Here is a 22,413-nt window from a genome sequence, read left to right as displayed (position 1 = left end):
GTGAGGTGTGGTGTAGATGAGAAATTGCTTGATCTAAGAAAAAAATAGGACAGGTCCAAATGGGGCGGTGGAAGCGGGCGGTGTGGATTCTGGACCGATCATCATCTGCGCAACTGAGATCGCCGAGAACTCGTGCATATCCAACAATTGCTTGATTGTTTGAAAATAGGCCTTGGTGGACACACCAGTGGCCCGTCTCTTATCTGTTCGACAATACCCACGACATAAAAACCGATCCCCCACCAAACCCATCGTTCTGACCTCCTCCTGTCACCAAACACATACTTGCAACTCAATCGGATATCCCGGGGAGCTTTTCCTCGGTGCTATCAGAATGCAGTCGACATTTCGGCCCCGTTCTTTGTGGCGGACTGGTATTCTTGGTACATGTTTTCGGTCACGGTTTCAGGTCTATAGTGGACTAAACACACGATTTATCTCAACATGGAAGGAAGAGTTGGATGAGGTCAACCATGCGACCAACGCACCCCTGTCAGGACGAGTACATATCCTCGGAATGGGCAATCTAGGTTGCTTCTTTGCTCATTCTTTAGCCACGAGACGGTCACCGCCGCCAATCACAATATGCTTGCACAATGACTATCTCTACCAGGCCTTTGTTCGGAAAAGGGGACAAATCTCTGTTAGCACGCATGGCCTTGACGATGTCAGAACTGGATTTGATGTTGAAACAGTGGACGAAGAAGGAAGATGGTATACCATGCCTCCTGCTGACAAGCGGCCCTCATCGTTCAATTCCGAGTTCCAATCTCAGCCAGATAATGGTCCCATCGAGTGCCTGATTATCTGCACCAAGGCGCATCACACGGAGCTTGCCATTAAAGACATCAGTCACCGCTTGACCAAAGACACGACCATTTGTTTTGTCCATAATGGCATGGGCGTACTTGACTCCATCAATCAAAATGTTTTCTCCGATCCCAACAATCGACCACACTACATCCAGACAGTCTTCAGCCATGGTCTGGGTAGAAATGACTCGTTCAAGATCTCGCATTTGGGAGTTGGGACCACGATCCTTAGCCCGGTGGGAGATCCCAATATTCCTCCCACAACGCCAGAAGCCGACCATACGTGGGCGCCATCCACAAAATATCTTCTGCGCCTCTTGACCCTCACTCCGCCCTTGGTCGCTGTGGCTGATACACCGGCTGGTCTATTCCAATATCAACTTGAAAAATTGGCAGTGAACTGCGTAATCAATCCCCTGACTGCACTGAGCGACTGTACCAATGGCGAACTCCTCTACTCGTTCAGTTTTACCCGTGTCATGCGGCTGCTACTCTTTGAGATCTCTGCTGTCATCTGTGCTCTTCCTGAACTGCAAGGTATCCCGGGCATCGAAGATCGCTTCTCCCCAGAACGCCTGCGTCGCTTAGTTGTGAATATCGCGAGCAACACGGCCAAGAACCACAGTTCGATGCAGCAAGATATCAACCAGAGGAGATTGACAGAGATTGAATACTTCAACGGATGGATTGTGCGTCGCGGCGAAGAACTGGGTATCAAATGCGCACTTAACTACATGATCAAGCATTTGGTCGCTGCCAAAGCGGCTACCCATCGGAGCCGAGAAGCTGGCGCGATTCCCCTTGATCTCGACAATGTTATCTCTACCAATGAGCCTCCCATTTAACAGATCTGGACTATCTTCTACTCTATCGAGTTCTTACTCTACCTTGGGTCCTTGTCATATCGCTCTGTGTGTGAGCAGGTCAAAAGATTCAAGAATAATCTAAATTCTTTGCGGAGAATATCTACACAGAGACGGTTTTGGCTGCATGTTCGCAGAGATCCTTGATCTGCCTCCACCGTCTCAGCAGCATATCTGCTTTTGAACGATGTGCTTGCACTGTGGTGTTGAGTTCCATGGCCTTCTGCAGCGCTGTTATAGTTGCATCTGCCTCTGCGGCATATGTCAGAATCCACCTTTTGATGGTGGCCTCAGATCGACTCTCATCCAAGCCCTGTGATTGGCCTTCAACAACATGGTTCCGCCAATCCTCCTCCTTCATATAACTCAGACATGCAGCGACCTCTGTGCGGTAACAGGGTCCATGGGGAGTAACTTGGTAGTTACTGGCGCTGTGTCAGTAGAGAACTGTATATATTGCGTGGGAAATGCGCATTGTTATGTAAAATATCAAATCAAACCACATACCCATAATACTGATTCAGCCACAACTCCTCTTGCTGCCCGGCGGAAGGGATGTCCCGAAAAACGATATCGTCAAGGTAAATTGAATCTGCTTCATTCACATCAAGGAAGAAGCCATCTATGGAAAGAGAAGGAAGTCAGCATGTTGAAAAGAAGCAGATAATAACACTTTCTCACACTCTGCTAGTAATGTATCATTCGGATGACTGCCGTAGTTCATGAACACTTCCTCGCCCTCCTTATAATCTTTCGTGGCGCGAAATTCATATGTATTCTCATCAAACTTGACATCCCGCTGTTTCCGTCTATGGTTAGCTCAACAAATATAACATGAAACCCAGACGGAGCACGTACGGCAACGTCTGCATGATTGAAATAATCAGCGAAAGGCACCAGCCCCATCGCATCATTAGGGTCTTCCGGTGTTTCCTGTCCCTCGCCAACCCAGTAGAAGCTCCTTGTATTCACAACCAGCCAGTTGTATGAGAATGTCTCCCAGTTGGTATCCGGGAAGACCGAAATAACATCCGTCCATGCTTTGCGCAGGCGCTGAGCCTGCTGCGAAATAATGTTCTGGTAGTCTGCGCTGTATTTCTTCGTCTTTGGGCCTGGCTCTAGGGTATTCCAGAGCCCTGAAAGTGATGGGGGAAGAATACTTGGCTGCTCCGAGTCAGTCGGGGCGTCATCTTTACTGCTGGGCAGCTGCAGTCCTCCCAGGGCGGTTGGCCAGAGGATCGGCATGCTGTCTTCGAAGTCTTTTCGGCTGGGCCATGACTTGCGCCATAACTCGTATTTTGACAGTTCATCTGATGTACCATGCGTGAGATATGCCGCTAGGAGTGCATGTACAGCAATGTCTTCTGGAAGTCTGTCGATGAAGGTGGAAGGGATATCTTCGGCCCTTAGCATCAACTGTGTCGGCACTTGGAGGACAAGTTCTCCTTTCTGGACAGATACTCGGTGAGTAAAGATATAAATGAGGAGTAGATATAGCCTTGAGGGTTCATACTTTGATGTTCCGGGTGGCCATCATTCCCAGCCCACGCCCTTGGAACCGGGCTGGGGTCACCGACTTGGTGTCTATGCCATTGGAGATTGCCCATTCGGTGAAGGCCTCGTGCTCTTCCCCAGGCCACCATTCTGGCTTCATATTGTATGGGATTTGTGCTTCTTGGCAGAATTTGAAGTTCTTGCTCCAGTCAGTATATACTACGAAATAGGGAATGAGTTGGAGCGATGTACATATGTTAGCACACACCTTCAGGTGGGGCTGTTCTGTTGTATCCTGTTCTCTCAAAGCAGAAAGCCTAAAAAGAATGTTTAGTAGTCTCAATGGGCATCGATGTGTGTCTGAAATTCACTCTACAATGTGGAGCAGATGGTTATCGGCGATAAACGGCGTTATCGCAAATTATGGCAGGGCACAACGGCCATTCATGCTGTTCCTGCCGATCTGATAATCATACCACTTCTACGTTTACTTCAGCTTTCGTCCCAGACCATGCACAATTTCTTCTGGCTTTGGGATTCATAATGTCGGTACTTGGGAGGCGTGGAGCAATTGAGCTTCGGGTCTTGGCTGCCGGCCCAAATCTATCAGCTGCAAGCACTCTACGGCCTTTCTCCGTTTTGAACCGCCCACCACCAAACTACCCTGGCCACGTCCCATTGACTACTATCGAACGCGGGGCTCTTGCTGTAGGCTCAGCAATTGGATCCCTTATTAACCCTAGGAGAGCAGGTGGGTGGATATAATTTCCTAAAGAACCAGTATAGAATCACGGATCACGATCTAACATGGTACTCTATAGATCTCATTGCAGCCTTAGGCGAAGCCACCGCAACACCATTTTTCATATACCGACTACGTGATGCCATGCTCTCAGATCCAACAGGGCGCCGCATTCTCCGCGATCGTCCCCGCATCACCTCCGAAACCCTCAAAATGGCCCATCTCCGTACCCTCCCCGAGAATTCCGTCGGCCGGACATACGCCAAATGGCTAGATCGTGAGGGCGTGTCCCCCGACACCCGAGATAACGTCCAGTACATCGACAATGAAGAATGTGCATATGTCATGCAGCGATACCGCGAGTGCCATGACTTCTATCATGCAGTGACGGGTCTACCGATTTTTGTGGAGGGCGAGCTTGCTCTCAAGGCGCTAGAGTTCCTGAACACGCTTCTCCCCATGACAGGGCTAAGTCTATTCGCCTTTGTGCGGATGAAGCCCGCTGAGAAAGAGCGGTTCCTCTCGTTACATCTCCCGTGGGCTATTCGCAGTGGGCTTGGGAGTAAGGAGCTTATCAATGTTTATTGGGAGGAGGTGTTGGAGAAAGATGTGGACGAGCTTAGAGCTGAGCTGAATATTGAGCGTCCGCCGGATCTCAGAGAGATTCGGAAGATGATTCGGCAGCAGCAGAAGCGGGAAAAAGAGAGACAGCAGGCTTCGAACTGAGCTGGATTGCGTCCTGTCGAAGCGATGGATCTCAAATATAGGGAGAGATGTATGATAATTGGAACGTTGTAAACCATATCACCGGTGCGCATATGCGAGGCTGATTGCCCTAATTCAACCCAGCTGCAAATAGTGTAAAAAACAAAAGAAGACGGGCCATAACGCCTGAAGTAGATTTTCCCAGTGGCCCACGAGCGGATAGCAACAGAGGTATCCAAATGCAATAAACAAAAGGGCCATAGGCACAAGTGATCATAGATCACATTGTATGCGACCCTTACAGGTCCAAGAGATCATCATCGTCATCCCACCCACCTTTGCGGCGAGTGAACACGATTTTGTGCTCCTCCTCCTCTTTGCGCTGGTTCTCCGCAACAGCCCCCAACAGCTCCTTGAGCTGTTGCTCGGTTACCTTTGACCGTAACTGTCCAGACTGTGCGAGCATGATGAGGCGGTTCTCGATATCTGTTGCCCGCGATTCCTTAACGAGGCGGATACGGCCCAGGCGATCGGCAGCCTCGGGATCGAGGATTTGGGACAGGATTGAAGCGCGTTGCTCTGCTAGGATAAATCAAAGATGGATTAGAATTGCGGCAATAGAAGGACGCTGCTTGTAGTTCATCGAATGCGAATGGACTAAAACGGTTGGATCTTGGGACCTACCCTCTGCTTGTCTGGTTGGGTTCATTAGCATACAGCATATTGTTGCAATTTATTCTAGCACTTACTTCCTCTGCTGTGCCTGCTCGCCACCATCCTGACCGGCTGGACCTCCACGTGATCCTTGTTGCTGGAGTTGCGCGAGACGAGCTCGTCGGATCTAGTTCCTCTCTCAGTATATTGTATCAGAGTGAAAGACCTCTGATGGTGTGAGACTGACCTCTTCTAGTTCTGCGTCTGCCATGGTGGATATGTCAAAGGTTGGATCAAATGTTGAAGAGTCGAGGATTGATTCGGTGAACCCCACTTGGCTCGCCTGAGTACGGAGGGGTGCAACGACCTTCCATTCCGGGGTAGTTTTGGACAATATACGGAATTGAGGTATAGTAGTTATTGCTAGTTATTGCTAGTAGAAGAATTGAAGAATCTAATATAATAATTTAATTGTTGTTATATATATATTCAACTGCACTCTAAATCTCTCATATCAAGTTGCCATCTACAACATACAGAGATCAAGAATATAAACTTGGAGCTCCAAAATTTTAATAATATCAGATAGAAATAGCCTGGAGGCCATAGATAGTGAATAAGCCTGTTTAGCATATCTAGGTATTCCCTCGGTCTATGTTAAGTGCTACATGTATGATTCCCTCGGACTTAAAGTCTCACAGCCGTACCCGTGGGGGATTTACACGTGGAATTTTAGTATAATTGGAATTCTGAATATGTAGTTTAATTGGCTCTGGGCTAATGTATACAATGTTGTATTCACATATGTGATAAGACTGTGACATGTACATTGTAAACGCCTATCACATACGGGGTACACTAAAAGCCCACTATCTTTACTGCGCCTTGAGGGGCAAATCTCAGAAAGTAAATTACTCCGTATCGACTTCAGGTTTAGCTCCAAATTAATATTCCCCGGTTATCAGAAGGGGGTCTCCGGTCCGTGTCCGGTGGCAATGCTGAATTCTCCCCTCACATTGGCCTTTTTCCCTTATATCCCCCTAATCTCTTTAAAGTCTTCAGCATCTTAGTTCATAGCGCAGCCGATCTTTCAACCGGGTTCACTTTCATATCCGGGTGACTAAGCTTTGATTCGCCCTCGCGTTGCAACCCCAACTTCCGACCTCAACAGGCTGATATTTCCGATCAGATCTGTTTGTGGCAATTCAATCCTTTTCTTGACCTTCAGCGCATTCATTTCTGTCGTGTCGTTGGCCATCCGTCTTTCCGCTCACTCCCAAATCCGGATTCGGCCATCTTTCAGCTTATTGCGTACCCGTGGACCAACTCGACCGCATATTCTAACACTTGTCTCCTGGATGTGAATGGCGTGAATAGCAAACTTGTCTACCGGAGTTTATCTGGACGTGATTTTGATCTGGCGACGAGCGAACCATCTTTTGCCTTACATTCCAAACGCCTTCTACGTCACTCACCATGGCCGAGTAAGTTATCCATCAAGATCCTTACTGGGGAATTTAATCAATTATTGACACTTTAGGTGGGGCAGTTTAATTGCCTTTCAAACCTCTCATCATAGTTTCTTCTCTCCATCCAACATGATCCCGCGCCATAAGAGGTCGCTCTCCTCCGAGCACCCGTCGTTGTCCTCTGATCGAACCGTCATTAAAGCGAAGTCCACCACCAATCTCTCCGAAGTCGCTTCTTCCAATACTTCCCATGGAAAACACAATGCTGGATTTGATGAAAGCAGTTTCAGCACCTTGCAGGACCCGCGATTGATGGTCGGATCGGAGGTCTCACATTCGACGTCATCGTCTCAGCACCCCGATCTGAGCAACGAAGTAGCAGCATTGTCTGTGAAACTGATCCAGGCCATTAACAACCAAACGAATCTCGATGATAACCTGGTTGCTACCCGACAAGAGCTTGAGCTAGCCCAGGGGAAGATTCAAGCTCTAGAGTTTCAGAATGAAAAGTATCGGAGAGATATTGATAACAAAGTCTATATCAAAAAGGTCGACTCTGATCGCGAAATTTCGCAATTACGGGATACGTTAGCGGAAGAAACGACCCAGCGTCTCGCCGCTGAGAAAGGCAGGAAGACTATTGAACAGGAAGTGGAAACTCTTACCGCGGCTCTTTTTGAAGAAGCCAACAAGGTCGGTAATATCCTGCTGCATACGCATCTGAAAACTAAATTCTAACGCTATTTTTAGATGGTGGCTGCAGCTAAGATTGAACGTGAGGCGGTGGAGAAGAAGAATGAGCAGTTGCGTTCACAAGTCAAAGACACCGAGTTGCTCCTGGCATCACACCAAGACCAGCTTGCCGAGCTCAAGTCTGTCATGCAAGCGATGAATATTTCCAAAGATGACCTGGAAGGTCGTCCCACTCCCGCTCCGTCATCCCCAGATGGGCAGTCACAAGCGCAAGGTTCTAGTAACCAAGAGCCCGAGCTTGACCCTGTTCCTATATTGATTGGCAACACCGAGGAATTCACCCCAGGCCCTTCCACCAGCTTCCCGCAGTTCATCCGCATGGTATGCCGGACAGATTTGCAGGCTTATGAGGATTTCCGCGATTTACTGGTACTTTCTCGGAGCTCCAAACCTCCTAGCCGTGCTGCTAGTGGATCTTATGGAGGCCTGAACGTGATGGGTCTGGCAAGCTTTGCTAGCGGAGGATCTCCCTCGGCAACCTCATCACCCACCAAAGGGTTTACACATTCCCCCAATGGGAGCACGTCTTCCACAACGGGATCGCATTTTGCCTTGAAAGAAACTCGTTTCTACAAGCGGGTGCTTATGGAGGATATTGAACCTACATTGAGACTAGACCTAGCGCCGGGGATCTCATGGCTGACCCGGCGTACCGTTCTAAGTGGTATCTGCGAAGGTAGTCTTGTCGTGGAGCCAATGCCCCCATCATCCAAGAAATTTGAATTCCCCTGCTCTGTCTGTGGTGAACGCAGACCCGGCACTCCCAACGAGAGAACCCATCGATTCCGAACGTCAGATAGTGAGACCGCTCAACGGTACTCACTTTGTCTTCTCTGCTTAGAAAGAGTGCGCTCGTGTTGCGAGTTCACTGGTTACCTGCGTCTCATCCTTGACGGACATCTTCGGGCTGGCGATACCGAAGAAGAAAAAGAAATATGGGACGAGACTGTCCGACTCAGAGAGAGGATGTTCTGGTCCCGTATCGGAGGAGGCATCATTCCCTTGTGTAATCGCCCAAGCGAACCAGAGGCGGAACTGGCCAGTACAGAGTTCAATACTGGTGCCGACGACGACGACGACCGGTATCTCCATCCTGTGGACGTTACTTACCTCGAGCCCAGGACAGAGAAAGTATCCCCGAAAGATCAACTCGCACCGGAAACACCAGTCACAGAATCCGCTACTGAGCACATAACCCACCCTGATCTTCCTCGACCTCAAAGTTCTATCTATGACAGGGACGATGCTGTTTCCTTCAGTGGCTCGGAACGCAAGCGCTTTTCTATCGATTCAGCAGCAAGCGTGTATGAAGAAGCTAACGCTGATGTGGATGCCAATCCCACGCCACGAGCCCTCAATTGCTCCTAGTCGAGACACAGACACAGATATCGCCAGACCCAATGGTTTGAGCACTTGAACTCGGTTGATCAGCGATCAACGCGAGTGAAATGACTACACGGTTTACCCAGCATTTTATGATCCGCCTAATGTCTTCCCCCATCCTTTGGCATTGCATTCTTCAGTCACTTAATTCTCTTCATTTCCTTCAGCGTTGATACAGACCTGCCCTTTGGAAATCCTGCTTATACTTCTGCTTCTACCTCTACCTTTAATCACCCATTGGATTACACCTCGATGATGTCCTTCATTGGTTCTGGCTTCTGGGGTATCCCTCTCTTCACATTCAGCCACATGGCCCCTTGTATTATTATCAACCTTGTCGCTTTTGATTATGCATACATAATAATGTGTTTTGTTCTTTCCTTGTCCCTTTCTTTTCCCCGCGGACATTTGGACCACGTGGTGGCATCATGGATCTTCACTGTTTCTGTTCTTTATTTTCCTTTTTTGTTCGTTCCCATTTTTGACTCGCGGCAATGCTAGTCCCGGGCCCTATCGGTGGTGGGAGTATCGTGATAAATGATAGATGAATTTGAATCAAATTGCATACATAGATGATATACGCACTTGGAATAATATACCATAGAAGATGCGAGAAACACATGCCAGTCACTAATGTCCAAAGAATCAGCACTACTTTGTACGGAATCTAACCCTAGAGACAGATTCAAGTTAGATGATAGCATGAAAAGAAGCATGAACCAGATAAGATGTTTCGTGAGGTTAGAGTAAAAGAGGGCTATTGTACACAAACAGAAAAAAAGAAGCTCATCCAGATTTCATTCCTCCCAAACTCCACAAATGGCAGAAAAGATATGATTTTCGAAATTGAAAAACCCCACAAAACCTCTTTTTAACGAGAACATCCCGTCTGAACTTCATGTCGCCGGGGGGATATCACTTCTTGGCAAGTTGGTGAATATGTCTGAGCTGGTCTTCGATATTCATACTCTGGGGGTTCTGCGCGCCAGCCGGGCTAGCGTTGGGGTTTTGTGGGCCAGCCGAGCCATCGAGGCCCATAGCCGTTCGCTTGCGGCGAGCTTCCTCCTCCGGGTCGACGGGGGCAGGATCGAAGACGTCGCTGCGCTGACTTGCAAGACGCTTGAGGTTGTTGACCACGTCGACGGTGGACAGGTTGGTAGTCGCACTGCGGGCTTCGGCCTTGGCACGCTGCTCTTTCCAGCGCGGGTCGAGCAGCTCAATACGGATGTGTTCGTCCAGCTCGGGGAAGGGCACTTTCTGGTTGCAGTAAGGGCAAATCGCCATCTGGGCTTGTTGACGGCGCGCCTGGGCTCGGGGCACGTAGTCTGAGCGGATGCGCATTGGCTGCTGGCCTGGGATGGCTGCTGCCTGGGCCGCGGCGGCTTGGTCGCGCGCTTGGGTCCGCTCGCGGATGCGCTGCTCCTCTTCCGCGTTGGGATACTGGCCTGTTGGGGGGTAGGGGCCTGCTGGGTAGGGTGAGACCGAGGGTTGGGGTGGGTGCATGGGTGCGGGTTGGACTGGGTAGGCGTTATAGTAAACGGGTTCATCGAGGCCGGTGGGCATCGCTTCCTCGATGCGCCGTGTGTTGAGGGAGAGTGCTGCTCTTTGCTCGAGGGAGGCGGACTGCAGGTCATTGGCGGAGGTTGGCGGTGGCAAGTCCGCGTGGTCATCGTGTTCGGTGAACTCGACAGTTTCAACCACGACGAAGTCATGCCAGTCGATCTGGGCGTACTCAATCCGCTCCTGTTCACTTTGCTCTTCCTTCTCTTGCTTCTGTTGCCGTTGGTATTTCACCCATTCTGCGCGCTGCTTAGCACGCTCCATCACGTTGAATTTATTCTTTGCATTTTGTTCCAGTTCTGCGATTCTTTTTGTGGCTGAAGTCGCCTCATCAATTCCCTCGGCACGAAGCAAAATAGTGTATTGGTCGATCAATCGAGTAAAGAATTGGTAGAGACTATGTTGTGGTCGTAAGAAGTCGAATTGGAAATTTCTGGCCTCGCGTTGCGACAGCGCAGTCATGAATGACTTTCCCCGCTTCGCGACAAATAACGCTGTGAGTTTCACCACGTCCAAATCTTGTGCATTGATAATAGGCATGCGCGCCGAGAAGTGGAACGCGGAGGGTTCAGGTGGCCCCTTGGGCTTTTCAGGTTCCACGGCGGCGACAGACTCGCCAGCTCGCCCTGCTAATCCTGCTACTCGGCCTGCTTTGTACTCGGCTGTATACCATTGGTAGTATGGCTCATAGGCATCTCCAGGTGTCAGGAAGGAGAATTTGTAGTTGTTCTTTTCCTTCTGGCGGATACGGTCTTCAAAAGTCCCTTTATGGCGAACGACGTAGCTTGCGGTGGTCTCGACTGCTTTTCGAATATCCTTGGGAGGAAGAACCATGCCCTCTGGAGGCTTTAAAGTCCCCTCGGACCCCTCTGGGCGAGGCGTGGTTCCATTTGACGGCTCCATTGTGAATGGTGAGGATATGAAGAGATGGGGGTGTTAGTACCACAGCCCTGGAGACGATGGATCTAAGACTTGCTGACTAGCTTCACTAGCCACTACGCTCACCGCCACAGTGGCATTATAGTGGCGCATTACAAGCGGTGTATCCTGTCATGTCTCTTTGCATTTTGTCCTTCTCCACTGAAATGCAGGAGAATAGGGAATGTTCATTTTAATTTTTTTTTTTTTCATATAGTCAATCATAAAATAGAACCATTTTTTCTTTCTTATATCTATCAAAAAATATAGCATTTCAACTTTAAATCTCACTAGTAAAGACGGTTACAATACTGGGGGGAAAATAAAAAACTAAGGGGCCGCTCACATGTTGTCCACAGCCGCCGTTGATCTGGCCTCAAGGCGGACCTGCACGCTTTCGTCCATCTGTGTTCACTTCTGTTCTTGTTTTTCAACGTCCTTTTTTTCCTTTCTTACTCTCTCTTCAGCAGCCTTTTTTTTCTCTTTAATTTCTTATTTCCCTGTCATGGGGCCTTTTCCCTCATTGTTACACGATCATTAATTGGTGTGGTGCCTGAAGCCATTGAACGGTTGACAGCTCGAGGTTGAAAGCAGCTTTCGACAGCTTCCACTCGTCCATTGAACCTTGGGAAGCCTCTCGTTAACGATTTAAACTATAAGTAAACTACACGCAACTCTCCTATCATTTTACCTCGACATTCCGACTCCTGCGCCGTTCTCCTGAACCGCTGACGTCGTTCATACCTGTATCGACACAATATGGGTCAGAAAGCGAAAGACACACTGGCCGTACGGCCGCAGAGCCGGGGTAGGCGCTCGCCCAGTCGGTCACCCAAACCCAAGAGCCGCAAGCCTTTGGCGGTGCCTCAAACGTACGCCTCGGATGGAGTGAAGAACAATGATATCTTCAAACTCCCCAGCTCGGACTATAAGCTCATTGTGCTGGTGACCCTGATTGCCGCGGCTGTTCGCCTATTCAGAATCTATCAGCCCACCAGTGTTGTATTCGATGAAGTCCAGTACGTTCCCGACCAACCTTGTGTTATAAGTCGAAACAAAAGCAAACAGAGACTAATGATTTGCGCTTGAATAGCTTCGGTGGATTCGCTTCCAAATACATCAAGGGAAAGTTCTTCATGGATGTGCACCCCCCGCTAGCTAAACTGCTGCTTACGCTGGCTGGCTGGCTGGCTGGTTTTGACGGAAACTTCGACTTCAAGGATATTGGCAAGGATTATTTGGAGCCCGGTGTGCCCTATGTGGCAATGCGCATGCTTCCAGCTATCCTGGGTGTTTTGACTGTCCCATTGATGTTCCTCACCCTCAAAGTTACCGGGTGCCGAACTTCGACTGCACTCCTGGGTGCTGGTCTTGTTATCTTTGACAACGCTTTGGTCACTCAGTCCCGCCTGATTCTGCTCGACTCCCCGTTGATTTTCTTTACCGCTCTGACAGCTTTGGCCTTCAGCTGCTTCACCAACCAACAGGAGCTGGGACCGGCCTATGCCTTCCGAGGCCCCTGGTGGTTCTGGCTGGTGTGTACCGGTCTTTCTCTTGGCGCAACCCTGAGCGTGAAGTGGGTTGGTCTCTTCACTATGGCCTGGGTTGGATCTCTCACGGCTCTTCAGTTGTGGGTTCTGTTGGGTGATGCTAAAAACGTCACACCGGTATGTTTTTCTTGATTTAGATTAAGCCGTATTTGATGCTAACAAGAGGATTTTTGTAGCGTCTGTGGCTCAAGCATTTCTTTGCTCGGGTCTTTTGCCTCATTGTCATTCCTATGGGCTTCTACCTTGCCATGTTTGCCATTCACTTCACATGCTTGGTTAACCCCGGAGAAGGTGACGGCTTCATGTCATCGGAATTCCAGGCAACTTTGAACTCAAAGTCTATGCAAGATGTTCCCGCAGATGTCTCCTTCGGATCCCGAGTCAGCCTCCGCCATCTGAACACGCAGGGCGGCTATCTGCACTCCCACCCTCACATGTACCCAACGGGTAGCAAGCAGCAGCAAATCACGCTCTACCCCCACAAGGACGAAAACAACCTGTTCCTCCTGGAGAACTCGAGCCAGCCTCTAGGACCATATGGAGAGGTTGAGGGTCCGTTCGCCTGGGACAACTTGACTGCTCCTGGTTTCATCGAGGATGGTTCGACTATCAGACTTTACCACGCGATTACTCACCGAAGAATTCACTCGCACGACGAGCGCCCTCCGGTGACCGAGGCCGACTGGCAGTATGAGGTTTCTGCCTACGGATACGAAGGCTTCCCCGGTGACGCCAACGACTTATGGCGGGTTGAGATTGTTAAGTCCATGTCCGAGACTCCGGAATCTAAGAAGCGCCTGCGGACTATCCAGTCCAAATTCAAGCTGGTGCACGTCATGACTGGCTGTGTCCTGTTTTCCCATAAGGTCAAGCTTCCGGACTGGGGATATGAGCAGCAGGAAGTGACATGTGCAAAGGGTGGTACTCTTCCCAATAGTGTTTGGTATATCGAGTCCAACCAGCACCCTGCTATGGGTCCAGACACCGAGCGAGTCAACTACCGGAACCCTGGCTTCTTGGGCAAGTTCTGGGAATTGCAGAAGGTTATGTGGACTACCAACGCAGGCTTGGTTGAGTCCCACGCCTGGGATTCGCGTCCTCCCTCGTGGCCTACCCTGCTTCGTGGCATCAACTTCTGGGGCAAAGATAACCGCCAAATCTACCTCCTCGGAAACCCGCTCATTTGGTGGTCAAGCACTCTGGCCATTGGAATCTATTTCGTTTTCAAGGCTCTCTCTATTGTTCGCTGGCAGCGAAGCTGTGGTGACTACAAGCATGCTTCGTTCAAGCGCTTTGATTACGAGGTTGGTACCAGCGTTTTGGGCTGGTTCTTCCACTATTTCCCATTCTACCTCATGGCGCGCCAGTTGTTCTTGCATCACTATCTCCCCGCTCTTTACTTTGCCATTATGGTTCTCTGCCAAGAGCTTGATTTCCTCACAAACCGCATTAAGAGCCTCGGCCTTGCGTCGAAGCCCCTGATCGGCAAGGCTCTGATGGCAATCTTCCTGGGCCTTAGCGTTGTTGTATTCACCCTCTACGCCCCACTCGTGTATGGCAACCCATGGACTAGGGATGCCTGCAACCAGGTGAAGCTGCTCGGGTCCTGGGATTTCGACTGCAGCACCTTCCACAACGACGTAAGTATTCCGGAATGGAGACCTCCCCGACGAGGTTATTGAACGGATCGACGAGACCACGACTAACATGAACCCTGAAACGCCATTAGTTGAGCCAGTACATCACTCAATACGTGCCGAATGTGCCGCCCGTGGCTGCCCCTACAACTGCAGCTCAAGCACCACCCCCAGCGCCACCAGTCCAGGCCCAAGAGCCTGCACCTGCGCCTGCAGATGAAGCTGTCCAAGCCTCAGAGCCAGCGGCCGTCACCGAGCCCAAGATCAAGGGCTCCATGGCCCGTGTGGAGTACCGCGACCAGAACGGCAAAGTTCTTGACGAGAAGCTGGTAGCCTCGCTCCGAGCAGAAGGTAAAGTGAAGTTTGAGACTCGCTATGAGCCTGGTCAGCCTATGGAAAATGCCCACGATGTTCCCGTCGTCGATGGCCAACTCGCGCCCCCGCACCCAGATGTGCAGGGCCAGAATCCTGAGACTGGCAGCGCGCCCGAGGACTCCGTGGCCCCTGAGAGCCCCGCATCTGTGGCTGGTGACAACGAGCGCTCTATTGAGCAGTCAAGCTCCATGGAGGCCAAGCCTGCCAGTGAGGGCAATGAGGCCACTAAATAGCGGTCGTGTGGAAGATAAAAGTGTAAGAGGAGAGCGGATTCTGCCATGTATAATGAGACTCCATAAGAGTACTTGTCCATTTCTCTATTAGCTTTTTTTTTAGTGTTGCCATAATTGACACTGATATCCGCAGTTTTTGGGCTATGTACTATCATAACGCCAAATGTAGTTGGCCACTTTTAACCCTTGTGCAACTGGCTTGTTGGGTATGGTTGTTTCTTCAGACAAATTGTTAATTCAACCTTGTAACCAAGCCGGCAGGATACGGATGTAACGCAAGAAAGAGACCTATTCCCAATTGACTCTTTATCTGAATACGGATACTATGCACAAATCTCTTGCTATCCAAATGGCAAGTTCACGCTGCCCTCTCCTCTCCCCGGTCTTAGTGTACAGCAGCCGGCCGCAAGAAACGGCGGTTCGCTTCATTCAACTTCTTAAGGCACTTCTTATGGCTAATCGATAGCCATCTAGTAGTCCCACTCCTCCTTGCCGTACTTGTTGAATCTCTCGTGGAGGTCCTGTTAAAAAGAAGCTAATGTCAGCATTCCCCTTCAAAACAGTCAATGCGATCACACATGGCACGCCGAACTAAATTCTGAAGCGATCCCATGTGTGGCATTTATATTCAAAAAGGTCCAGGGAATTCATACCTCGGGCAGGGTGACATTGGGAACAATGACGGTGTTCATGGCGCTAGGAGCAGCGCGGAGGGGCTGGCTCTTGTCGCCGTGAGGGTGGTACTGGTACTTGTAGACCTTGCCATCCTCGGACTGGCCCTGCCAGGGCATAGCGCTCTCACCAATGCGAACGTTGCTCTCAGAGTTCACGGAGGTGGGCTTGCGGCCGAAGTACCTATATTCTCGCGAATACCGAATTGATTAGCGACCGTGGTCCTTGCTTTCTATTGTATGTGTATGCGCCATTGAGAGTGCTAGGTAGATCGAGTAAAATCCCGAACAAGTGCTGATACGTCACAATGGCGCAAATGGGGCGAAATTGGGCATGAGGCATTGTAGGGCAATTTCGGGAGGGATGCTCACCATCCGGCAATCAGGAAAGCACCAGACATGACACCGAGAAGGACCTAGAAGCACAGGAATTAGAACGAAAGCTCTGGCGTACTTCAATGGCTTTGTGGGATCCGTACGTAGAGCTCGGGATCACGCTTGGGGGCCTTGTCGAGGCTGGCCTCCTCGACCTTGGAGGAGCCGAAACGGCGCGGGGGGCGCGGAGGAGCGACTGGCGGGTCAGAGCCCGGCGAGTAGCCAGAGCAGCAATTGAAGACATGGTTGCAGCAATTCGGGCGTGCGTTGGAAGCAGAATTCGTGGGTGGAGAACTGTAGACGGGGTAGTGGGAGAGAATCATGAACATCGAATGATGTTGCCGGCATATCAGGTGACGCTGACTCATCACCGGTTCAAGCAATCTGGGTCCAAACTTTCGAGCTTCCTGTTGGTTGATATTCTGTGGTTCGAATTATTCGATTTGCTGACGCATATACGATCATCCCGGTGTTGATTTCTGTGATGTAATTGGTCTTTACGATTTGTTTGGCCTCTCGATCGCTGTTCATGCTAGAGGTATGTTGTTCCGGTTTTCTCCATCAGGGGCTCTGCATCTTGGCCCGGGCTTTGCGGCGCGTTTGCCAGTGGAACTCTGCATTAGGATTTGAGACTAATGGGACTATAGGACCTTGATTGATCCGTTTATTTACTTTCATTTATTAGACCTTGTCTCGACTCCATCGTCACTCCTTTTTCTGCTCCGCTCGCTGCTCACCGTATCCCTCGATATAAGCTACCTACGTTACACCGCGATTCGCTTCCATCCCTTCGCTATTGCCAATTAGGAACGCAATATGATAGCGCGCATTTCTGTCTAGCCAATTGTTAATACCCACATTCTTCCACAGCCATGGAAAATTCCGCAGATCGTCCGGACACCGGCGACACAAACCAAGGCTCGACACCGCACCATGTGCTAGGGATTCCTCGCCCTCCCTCTGTTGGCGGAATCTCGTCCCGAGTGACAGACGATGATGGAGAGCGAGCACCATCTTACACATCACCTCACCCTCCTCCCCAGTCGCGGCACTCTGTTTCCAGGCGTGGCCCACCTCCAACGCGGAACTCGATCAATGCGCCTAGCCAGGTGACCAGCAGACCTAGTAGCTCGGGTAGTCGACTGAGCAGAACACATATCCCGTCCCTGACGGCACAGGCGTTTTTTCGGCCCATGAGCTCGCAACGATTGCAGGCACACCGAGGTACACGCCCTGTGACTAAAGGGACGGTTTCATCCACCGACGATTGGACAGATCATGGAAACCAGAACCGGACGAGCTTGATCTCTAATAGCACAGTCCCGCAAGGATCTGTGCCTCCGGCTGATATGGAAGCCCCTCCGTCTCGAGGAACGGAGTTCACAGATCCTATCTTTCCAGACCGCAACACCTCCAACGCTAGCCCCACCGGTAACACAACCATCCGGAGTCTGGGTGAAAGCGTCCGACTTCTGCGGGACCGAGATCAAAAGGAGAAGCCCCCGCGTCTCAACCTGGGCGCCAACTATACAGGGCATGCCGTGCAGGATGCACCGCAAAAATCGCCCCTATCATTTCTATCATTGCAAAATAGGGGTGCAGGACACGGCCACGATTCTCGGACCCATCAAGGCCACGAACATCTCTCCTCCGCTGGTTCCTCACCGGGTCCCCTCGACGTGAAAAAGCCCCCTCTACCAAAATCGAATCTAGGCAAGAATTACGAGTACTTTCTCGGTAACACACTCTTCTGCGGCGGAGGGCGGTTCCAAAACTCGAGAGACAAACCTGTCAATATTGCAACAGGGCTTTTACTCGTCGTACCCTCGGCGTTGTTCTTTGCCTTCTCGTATGTGAACCCACTTGATATGACCATCGGGCCAATGGCTGACTTCTGAAATTAGGGCTCCCTGGCTGTGGCATAATATTTCTCCTGCCATTCCCATAGTGTTTGCTTACATTTTCTACGTGTGTTTCTCGTCATTTGTGCATGCGTCCGTTGTCGACCCTGGAGTAAGTGACTCGGTTTTGATTGAGTTTCGTGGTCGCTAACATGATCCTCCTAGGTTATGCCTCGGAATGTACATCCTATGCCTCAACCAGAGTCTTCGGACGACCCTCTGGCGCTTGGTCCACCCACGAATGACTGGGTTATGGTCAAGCTTGCTACGTCGGATGTAGCTGCCATGGACGTGCCTGTGAAATATTGCAAGACATGTAATATTTGGCGGCCTCCTCGCTGCTACCACTGCCGTGTCTGCAACAACTGCGTTGAAACCCTCGACCATCACTGCGTGTGGCTCAACAATTGTGTTGGTCGCCGAAACTATCGCTATTTCTTTACTTTCGTCAGCTCTTGCACTCTCTTGTCTCTCTTTTTGATCGGTGCTAGTCTGGCACATATCTTGGTCTATATGTCTCAGGAAAGCATATCATTCGGTGCTGCAATTTCCAAATGGAGAGTGCCCTGGGCCATGGTGATATATGGCCTGGTTGCATTGCCATACCCTACATCGCTTTGGGCGTACCATCTCTTCCTAGTTGGTCGTGGCGAGACCACCAGAGAATATCTCAACTCGCACAAATTTGCCAAGACTGACCGACATCGACCGTTCACCCAAGGAAATATCTTTAAGAATTGGATTGCTGTTCTTGGGCGTCCTCGGCCCCCTACTTATATGCAATTCAAGCGGCGATATGAAGACGGCGATCAACGCTTGCACTCACAAAAGCGCAAGCATCGCGTTCCAGATGTCGAGTCCCAAGGCATTGAGATGCAACATGTTGGTCCTCAACAGGGTTAAAAACAAAAAGTCATTTTTTGCCTGTCGGCCTTGTTTCGGCGGCTACGACCTGTGAAGATGATATTTATGATTTCCTGTTTTTTCTTCTTCTTCCCACCTATTCCTGTTCTTACTGGGACCCTTCACACCCGTGGACACATCTATCACTTTCTAATCATCACATTACACATACCCTTCTTGTCGTCATCTCTCTCTGTTTGATTTGCAACACCTAGCGCAGGCATAATTTTGTCTTTCTACTGATCTGTCATGATCTATTTCTTATCCTGTTATATCCTGTTACTTGTGACTACATACCTGGGAATGGGCAACCCCATCCAGAACCAGCCTTTTCTTTTCATATCCTATTGGGGACTATATATTCACCTTTGCTTGGGCATTTGATCTCATCCTGTGTATATCACAGCTAGAATAATCCATATATCGACATCCTAGACGTAGAATCTCTCATGTTCATGTGGGGGCGAGAGTGAGGGATTTTGGCATTCCACCAGGGCACGAGTTCTCACATTGTAAGCCCCAGTATATGCTTCCTTTCTCCTTCTCCCTTGCTTTTTCATTCTTTTTATTGCATTGTTACTCTTTTCTGTCGGGAAATTTTACGATTGGAGTGTTCGAAAGTGTTGTTGCACGCGTCAGACCCTCGCCCTAAATTGATAAGAAGCGCGCGGGAAGCTGATCCTCTTCGATCCGGCACCTTCCCCTGATATTTCCCCATCCCAGCCCGACCACACGCGCCAGTTGCTCTACATCGATAGAGAAAGGGCGGTTCCACGTGGAATTGTCCTTCTTGTTATCTTATTCTCTCGAAAATGGCGCCACGAACGTCCCGATCAATCGCGTCCGCGGCTCCCGAAGCCCAGGCTCACGAGCCTACCGATGACAATATGAGCCTCGACGTGCCAGAACAACTCTTGACGCCTGAAAACAGCCGCTCAGAGACCTCAAGCAACAACGAGAACGCGCTGGCCGACGAAAAACCCGCAGGACGGCGAAGATCAACACGGGTTGCACGCGCATCGTTGCGGCCAGGTGAGCCACTAGACGACACACCTGAGAACAACAAACCCGCGGCCTCATCAAGCGAAGCCTACGTTGACAGCCTCGCCAAAGCAAAACGATCGCACTCGTCGCTACGGCACAGTATTGCCGTGATGGAATCTTCCTTGTGGAGCGGTACTCCAGTTGACAATGATACTGTAGCCGACGACACTGTGGCTCCCGATACACCGGTCTCAAAGTCTTCTCAGGACTTACAATCCGAGGATATGAATATGAATCTTCAGCAGCGGACGTTGCGAAAACGTGTGGGGAAGGCATTGGCCGAAGACGAAGGAACGGCCACGGCTGAGCCGGTCCCATCCCGAAGCTCTCCTCGCAAGTCTGTACGACGGTCAGGTCGCTTCAGCCTGATGGACAAGGCTTCAGATTTGGTCGACCGGGCCAGCAGTATATTGGGAAAGCGCACAAGAGGGCTGGGAGACAAGGATCTTGGTCGGCGTGCTAGTCTTCGACCTCGCAATCTTGCCCCTTCGAATGACGAGACGGCCCTTTCGACAGCCAATGAGCCTGCATCAAAGAAGCGTCGAGTGTCCGAGAGCGACCTGTCAAAACTTCAAGATCAGGATACTCCTGAGCCAGAGGAATCGGATGTACCTGCTTCCCCGCGACCTAGGCGCAAGATATGGTTGTCACATGGCCTTTATACAGGACAGGAACCCTCGGACTCGCCTCCTAAGCAGCGTCGGAGTAAGAATTCGAAGAAAACCGGAACCGGTCCCATGCACCGCACCATCCTTCCCATGCCGATGTTCAAGGGTGCTCGCCTTTTGAAGACTGGACGGGATTACCAGCTGCCATTTGATATCTTCTCGCCACTACCACCTGGTCAGCCTAAGCCCGACGAGTGGCGCAAGACTAACAAGAGTGAGTGGAATGTCGAATATCTCACATCATGAAGTGAGGGGCTAACAGACAGTCTAGATGTTTTTGTTGGTGATGCTGGAAGTTTTTGGAAAGCGAACAAAAACCTCGAGCTGTCTACTTGTATGTGTACTGAAGACACTGGCTGTGATGATAACTGCCAGAACCGCTATATGTTCTACGAGTGTGACAACGGTAACTGCAGGCTGGGTCCGGAGTGCGGTAACCGAAATTTCGAGGGCCTCAAGCACCGGACCAAGGCTGGAGGCAAGTATAACATTGGAGTCGAAGTCATCAAGACAGCAGATCGCGGGTATGGCGTCCGCAGCAATCGCTCCTTCGAGCCCAACCAGATTATTGTGGAGTACACTGGCGAGATCCTCACCCAGCTTGAGTGCGAGAAGAGGATGAGAACGGTATACAAAAACAATGATGTATGTGCCCTTTATCACTCCTGGTGCTTTACTTTTCATTGACTCCATCAACCAGTGCTACTATCTCATGTATTTTGATCAGAATATGATCATTGATGCTACTCGTGGGTCTATTGCTCGCTTTGTTAACCATGCCTGCGAGCCAAACTGTCGTATGGAGAAATGGACGGTTGCTGGCAAGCCACGCATGGCACTCTTCGCTGGAGATCGAGGAGTCTCGACAGGGGAGGAATTGAGCTATGACTACAATTTTGAGTGAGATTTATCCATATCAAGCCGCTAGACCATGTGCTAATACTAGACCAGTCCTTACTCTAACAAGAATGTTCAACAATGCCGCTGCGGATCAGCAAACTGTCGAGGCTTCCTTGGTCCACGGCTGAAGGAGAAGCAGCAACGTGCCAAAGAACTCGAGAAACGAAAGTCCGAGGGAAGTCCAAAGAAGGGAACTGCAAAAAAAGTCATCGGCAAAAAGCGAAAGGTCTCAGAAGAACCTGAAAGTGACGACTCTCGCCAAGGTAAAAAGCGCAAGATGACCAAGTCCAAGGTTATTAAGGCCAGCGTGAAGAAGGCCATAGCTACCGTTCGTGGGAAGAAGACAACGGCAAAAGGCAAAACCACAACTGCTGCCAAGTCGAAGACCAACGTCAAACTACCAACCGTTAAAACCACAGGCCGGATTAAGGCCACTGTCCGTGCTCCCCGATCTAACAAGGTAGCCAAGGAAACCCCGGCTTCTCCCAAGAAGACAACATCCCAGCTCAAGCGGCCTTCTGCCGAGACCAAGAAGCAAATTCTCGCTGCTGCCTCCAAAGGCTCCGGGGCTTATCCCCGCAAGCCTGCGAGAAAGGCCCCTTCCGAGAGTCCCGTCAAGGCCAAGAAGCCCGCTCCCAAGGCTAAAAGCACCAAAGGTGGCTTTGGCAAGGGAGTCAAAAGTGCGGCTCGGCGTGTTATGAAATCTGTCAAGGGAGCAAAGAAATGATTAACTTTCGGTCAAGCTACGGTCGTTACTTCTTTGTGAGACTTTCTGGACTTGTCTCGAAAGAACCGAACTATTT

The 22,413-nt window shown here is 50.3% G+C and overlaps 10 protein-coding genes across 10 annotated transcripts; 6 read left to right on the top strand and 4 right to left on the bottom strand.

The window, feature by feature from the left end:
• Positions 1-334: 334 nt before the first annotated feature.
• On the top strand, positions 335-1,657 carry N7517_004226 (ketopantoate reductase family protein; the record flags this gene model as incomplete). Its single annotated transcript, XM_056721956.1, has 1 exon — positions 335-1,657. One exon carries the CDS (start codon positions 335-337, stop codon positions 1,655-1,657), a length of 1,323 nt encoding a protein of 440 aa, XP_056578206.1.
• A 121-nt stretch (positions 1,658-1,778) lies between these two features.
• N7517_004225 (uncharacterized protein) lies at positions 1,779-3,329 on the bottom strand (the record flags this gene model as incomplete). The annotated part of the gene is made up of 5 exons (XM_056721955.1): positions 1,779-2,100; positions 2,183-2,297; positions 2,357-2,474; positions 2,534-3,124; positions 3,189-3,329. The coding sequence occupies 5 exons, from the start codon at positions 3,327-3,329 to the stop codon at positions 1,779-1,781; spliced, it is 1,287 nt and encodes a 428-aa protein (XP_056578205.1).
• Positions 3,330-3,712: 383 nt separating this feature from the next.
• Positions 3,713-4,637, top strand: coq4 (ubiquinone biosynthesis protein COQ4; the record flags this gene model as incomplete). The annotated part of the gene is made up of 2 exons (XM_056721954.1): positions 3,713-3,920; positions 3,991-4,637. The coding sequence occupies 2 exons, from the start codon at positions 3,713-3,715 to the stop codon at positions 4,635-4,637; spliced, it is 855 nt and encodes a 284-aa protein (XP_056578204.1).
• A 277-nt stretch (positions 4,638-4,914) lies between these two features.
• On the bottom strand, positions 4,915-5,541 carry N7517_004223 (DNA-binding protein; the record flags this gene model as incomplete). The annotated part of the gene is made up of 4 exons (XM_056721953.1): positions 4,915-5,198; positions 5,301-5,311; positions 5,366-5,457; positions 5,518-5,541. 4 exons carry the CDS (start codon positions 5,539-5,541, stop codon positions 4,915-4,917), a joined length of 411 nt encoding a protein of 136 aa, XP_056578203.1.
• A 1,327-nt stretch (positions 5,542-6,868) lies between these two features.
• Positions 6,869-8,860, top strand: N7517_004222 (guanine nucleotide exchange factor SEC2; the record flags this gene model as incomplete). The annotated part of the gene is made up of 2 exons (XM_056721952.1): positions 6,869-7,432; positions 7,490-8,860. 2 exons carry the CDS (start codon positions 6,869-6,871, stop codon positions 8,858-8,860), a joined length of 1,935 nt encoding a protein of 644 aa, XP_056578202.1.
• A 930-nt stretch (positions 8,861-9,790) lies between these two features.
• Positions 9,791-11,338, bottom strand: N7517_004221 (SURP domain-containing protein; the record flags this gene model as incomplete). The annotated part of the gene is made up of 1 exon (XM_056721951.1): positions 9,791-11,338. One exon carries the CDS (start codon positions 11,336-11,338, stop codon positions 9,791-9,793), a length of 1,548 nt encoding a protein of 515 aa, XP_056578201.1.
• Positions 11,339-12,112: 774 nt separating this feature from the next.
• pmt1 (protein mannosyltransferase 1) lies at positions 12,113-15,148 on the top strand (the record flags this gene model as incomplete). Its single annotated transcript, XM_056721950.1, has 4 exons — positions 12,113-12,372; positions 12,447-13,020; positions 13,080-14,543; positions 14,633-15,148. The coding sequence occupies 4 exons, from the start codon at positions 12,113-12,115 to the stop codon at positions 15,146-15,148; spliced, it is 2,814 nt and encodes a 937-aa protein (XP_056578200.1).
• A 470-nt stretch (positions 15,149-15,618) lies between these two features.
• On the bottom strand, positions 15,619-16,517 carry N7517_004219 (uncharacterized protein; the record flags this gene model as incomplete). The annotated part of the gene is made up of 4 exons (XM_056721949.1): positions 15,619-15,669; positions 15,802-16,003; positions 16,192-16,235; positions 16,299-16,517. The coding sequence occupies 4 exons, from the start codon at positions 16,515-16,517 to the stop codon at positions 15,619-15,621; spliced, it is 516 nt and encodes a 171-aa protein (XP_056578199.1).
• A 549-nt stretch (positions 16,518-17,066) lies between these two features.
• Positions 17,067-18,998, top strand: erf2 (palmitoyltransferase ERF2; the record flags this gene model as incomplete). The annotated part of the gene is made up of 3 exons (XM_056721948.1): positions 17,067-18,043; positions 18,099-18,207; positions 18,261-18,998. The coding sequence occupies 3 exons, from the start codon at positions 17,067-17,069 to the stop codon at positions 18,996-18,998; spliced, it is 1,824 nt and encodes a 607-aa protein (XP_056578198.1).
• Positions 18,999-19,810: 812 nt separating this feature from the next.
• Positions 19,811-22,337, top strand: N7517_004217 (putative histone-lysine N-methyltransferase (Ash1); the record flags this gene model as incomplete). The annotated part of the gene is made up of 4 exons (XM_056721947.1): positions 19,811-20,924; positions 20,982-21,355; positions 21,411-21,610; positions 21,662-22,337. The coding sequence occupies 4 exons, from the start codon at positions 19,811-19,813 to the stop codon at positions 22,335-22,337; spliced, it is 2,364 nt and encodes a 787-aa protein (XP_056578197.1).
• Between the last annotated feature and the right edge of the window lie 76 nt (positions 22,338-22,413).

This window comes from Penicillium concentricum (genome assembly GCF_028827145.1).
Source record: "Penicillium concentricum strain IBT 3081 chromosome Unknown utg000002l_segment0_segment0, whole genome shotgun sequence".
Taxonomy (NCBI): Eukaryota; Fungi; Ascomycota; class Eurotiomycetes; order Eurotiales; family Aspergillaceae; genus Penicillium; species Penicillium concentricum.
This window is presented reverse-complemented; position numbering and strand designations above follow the sequence as displayed.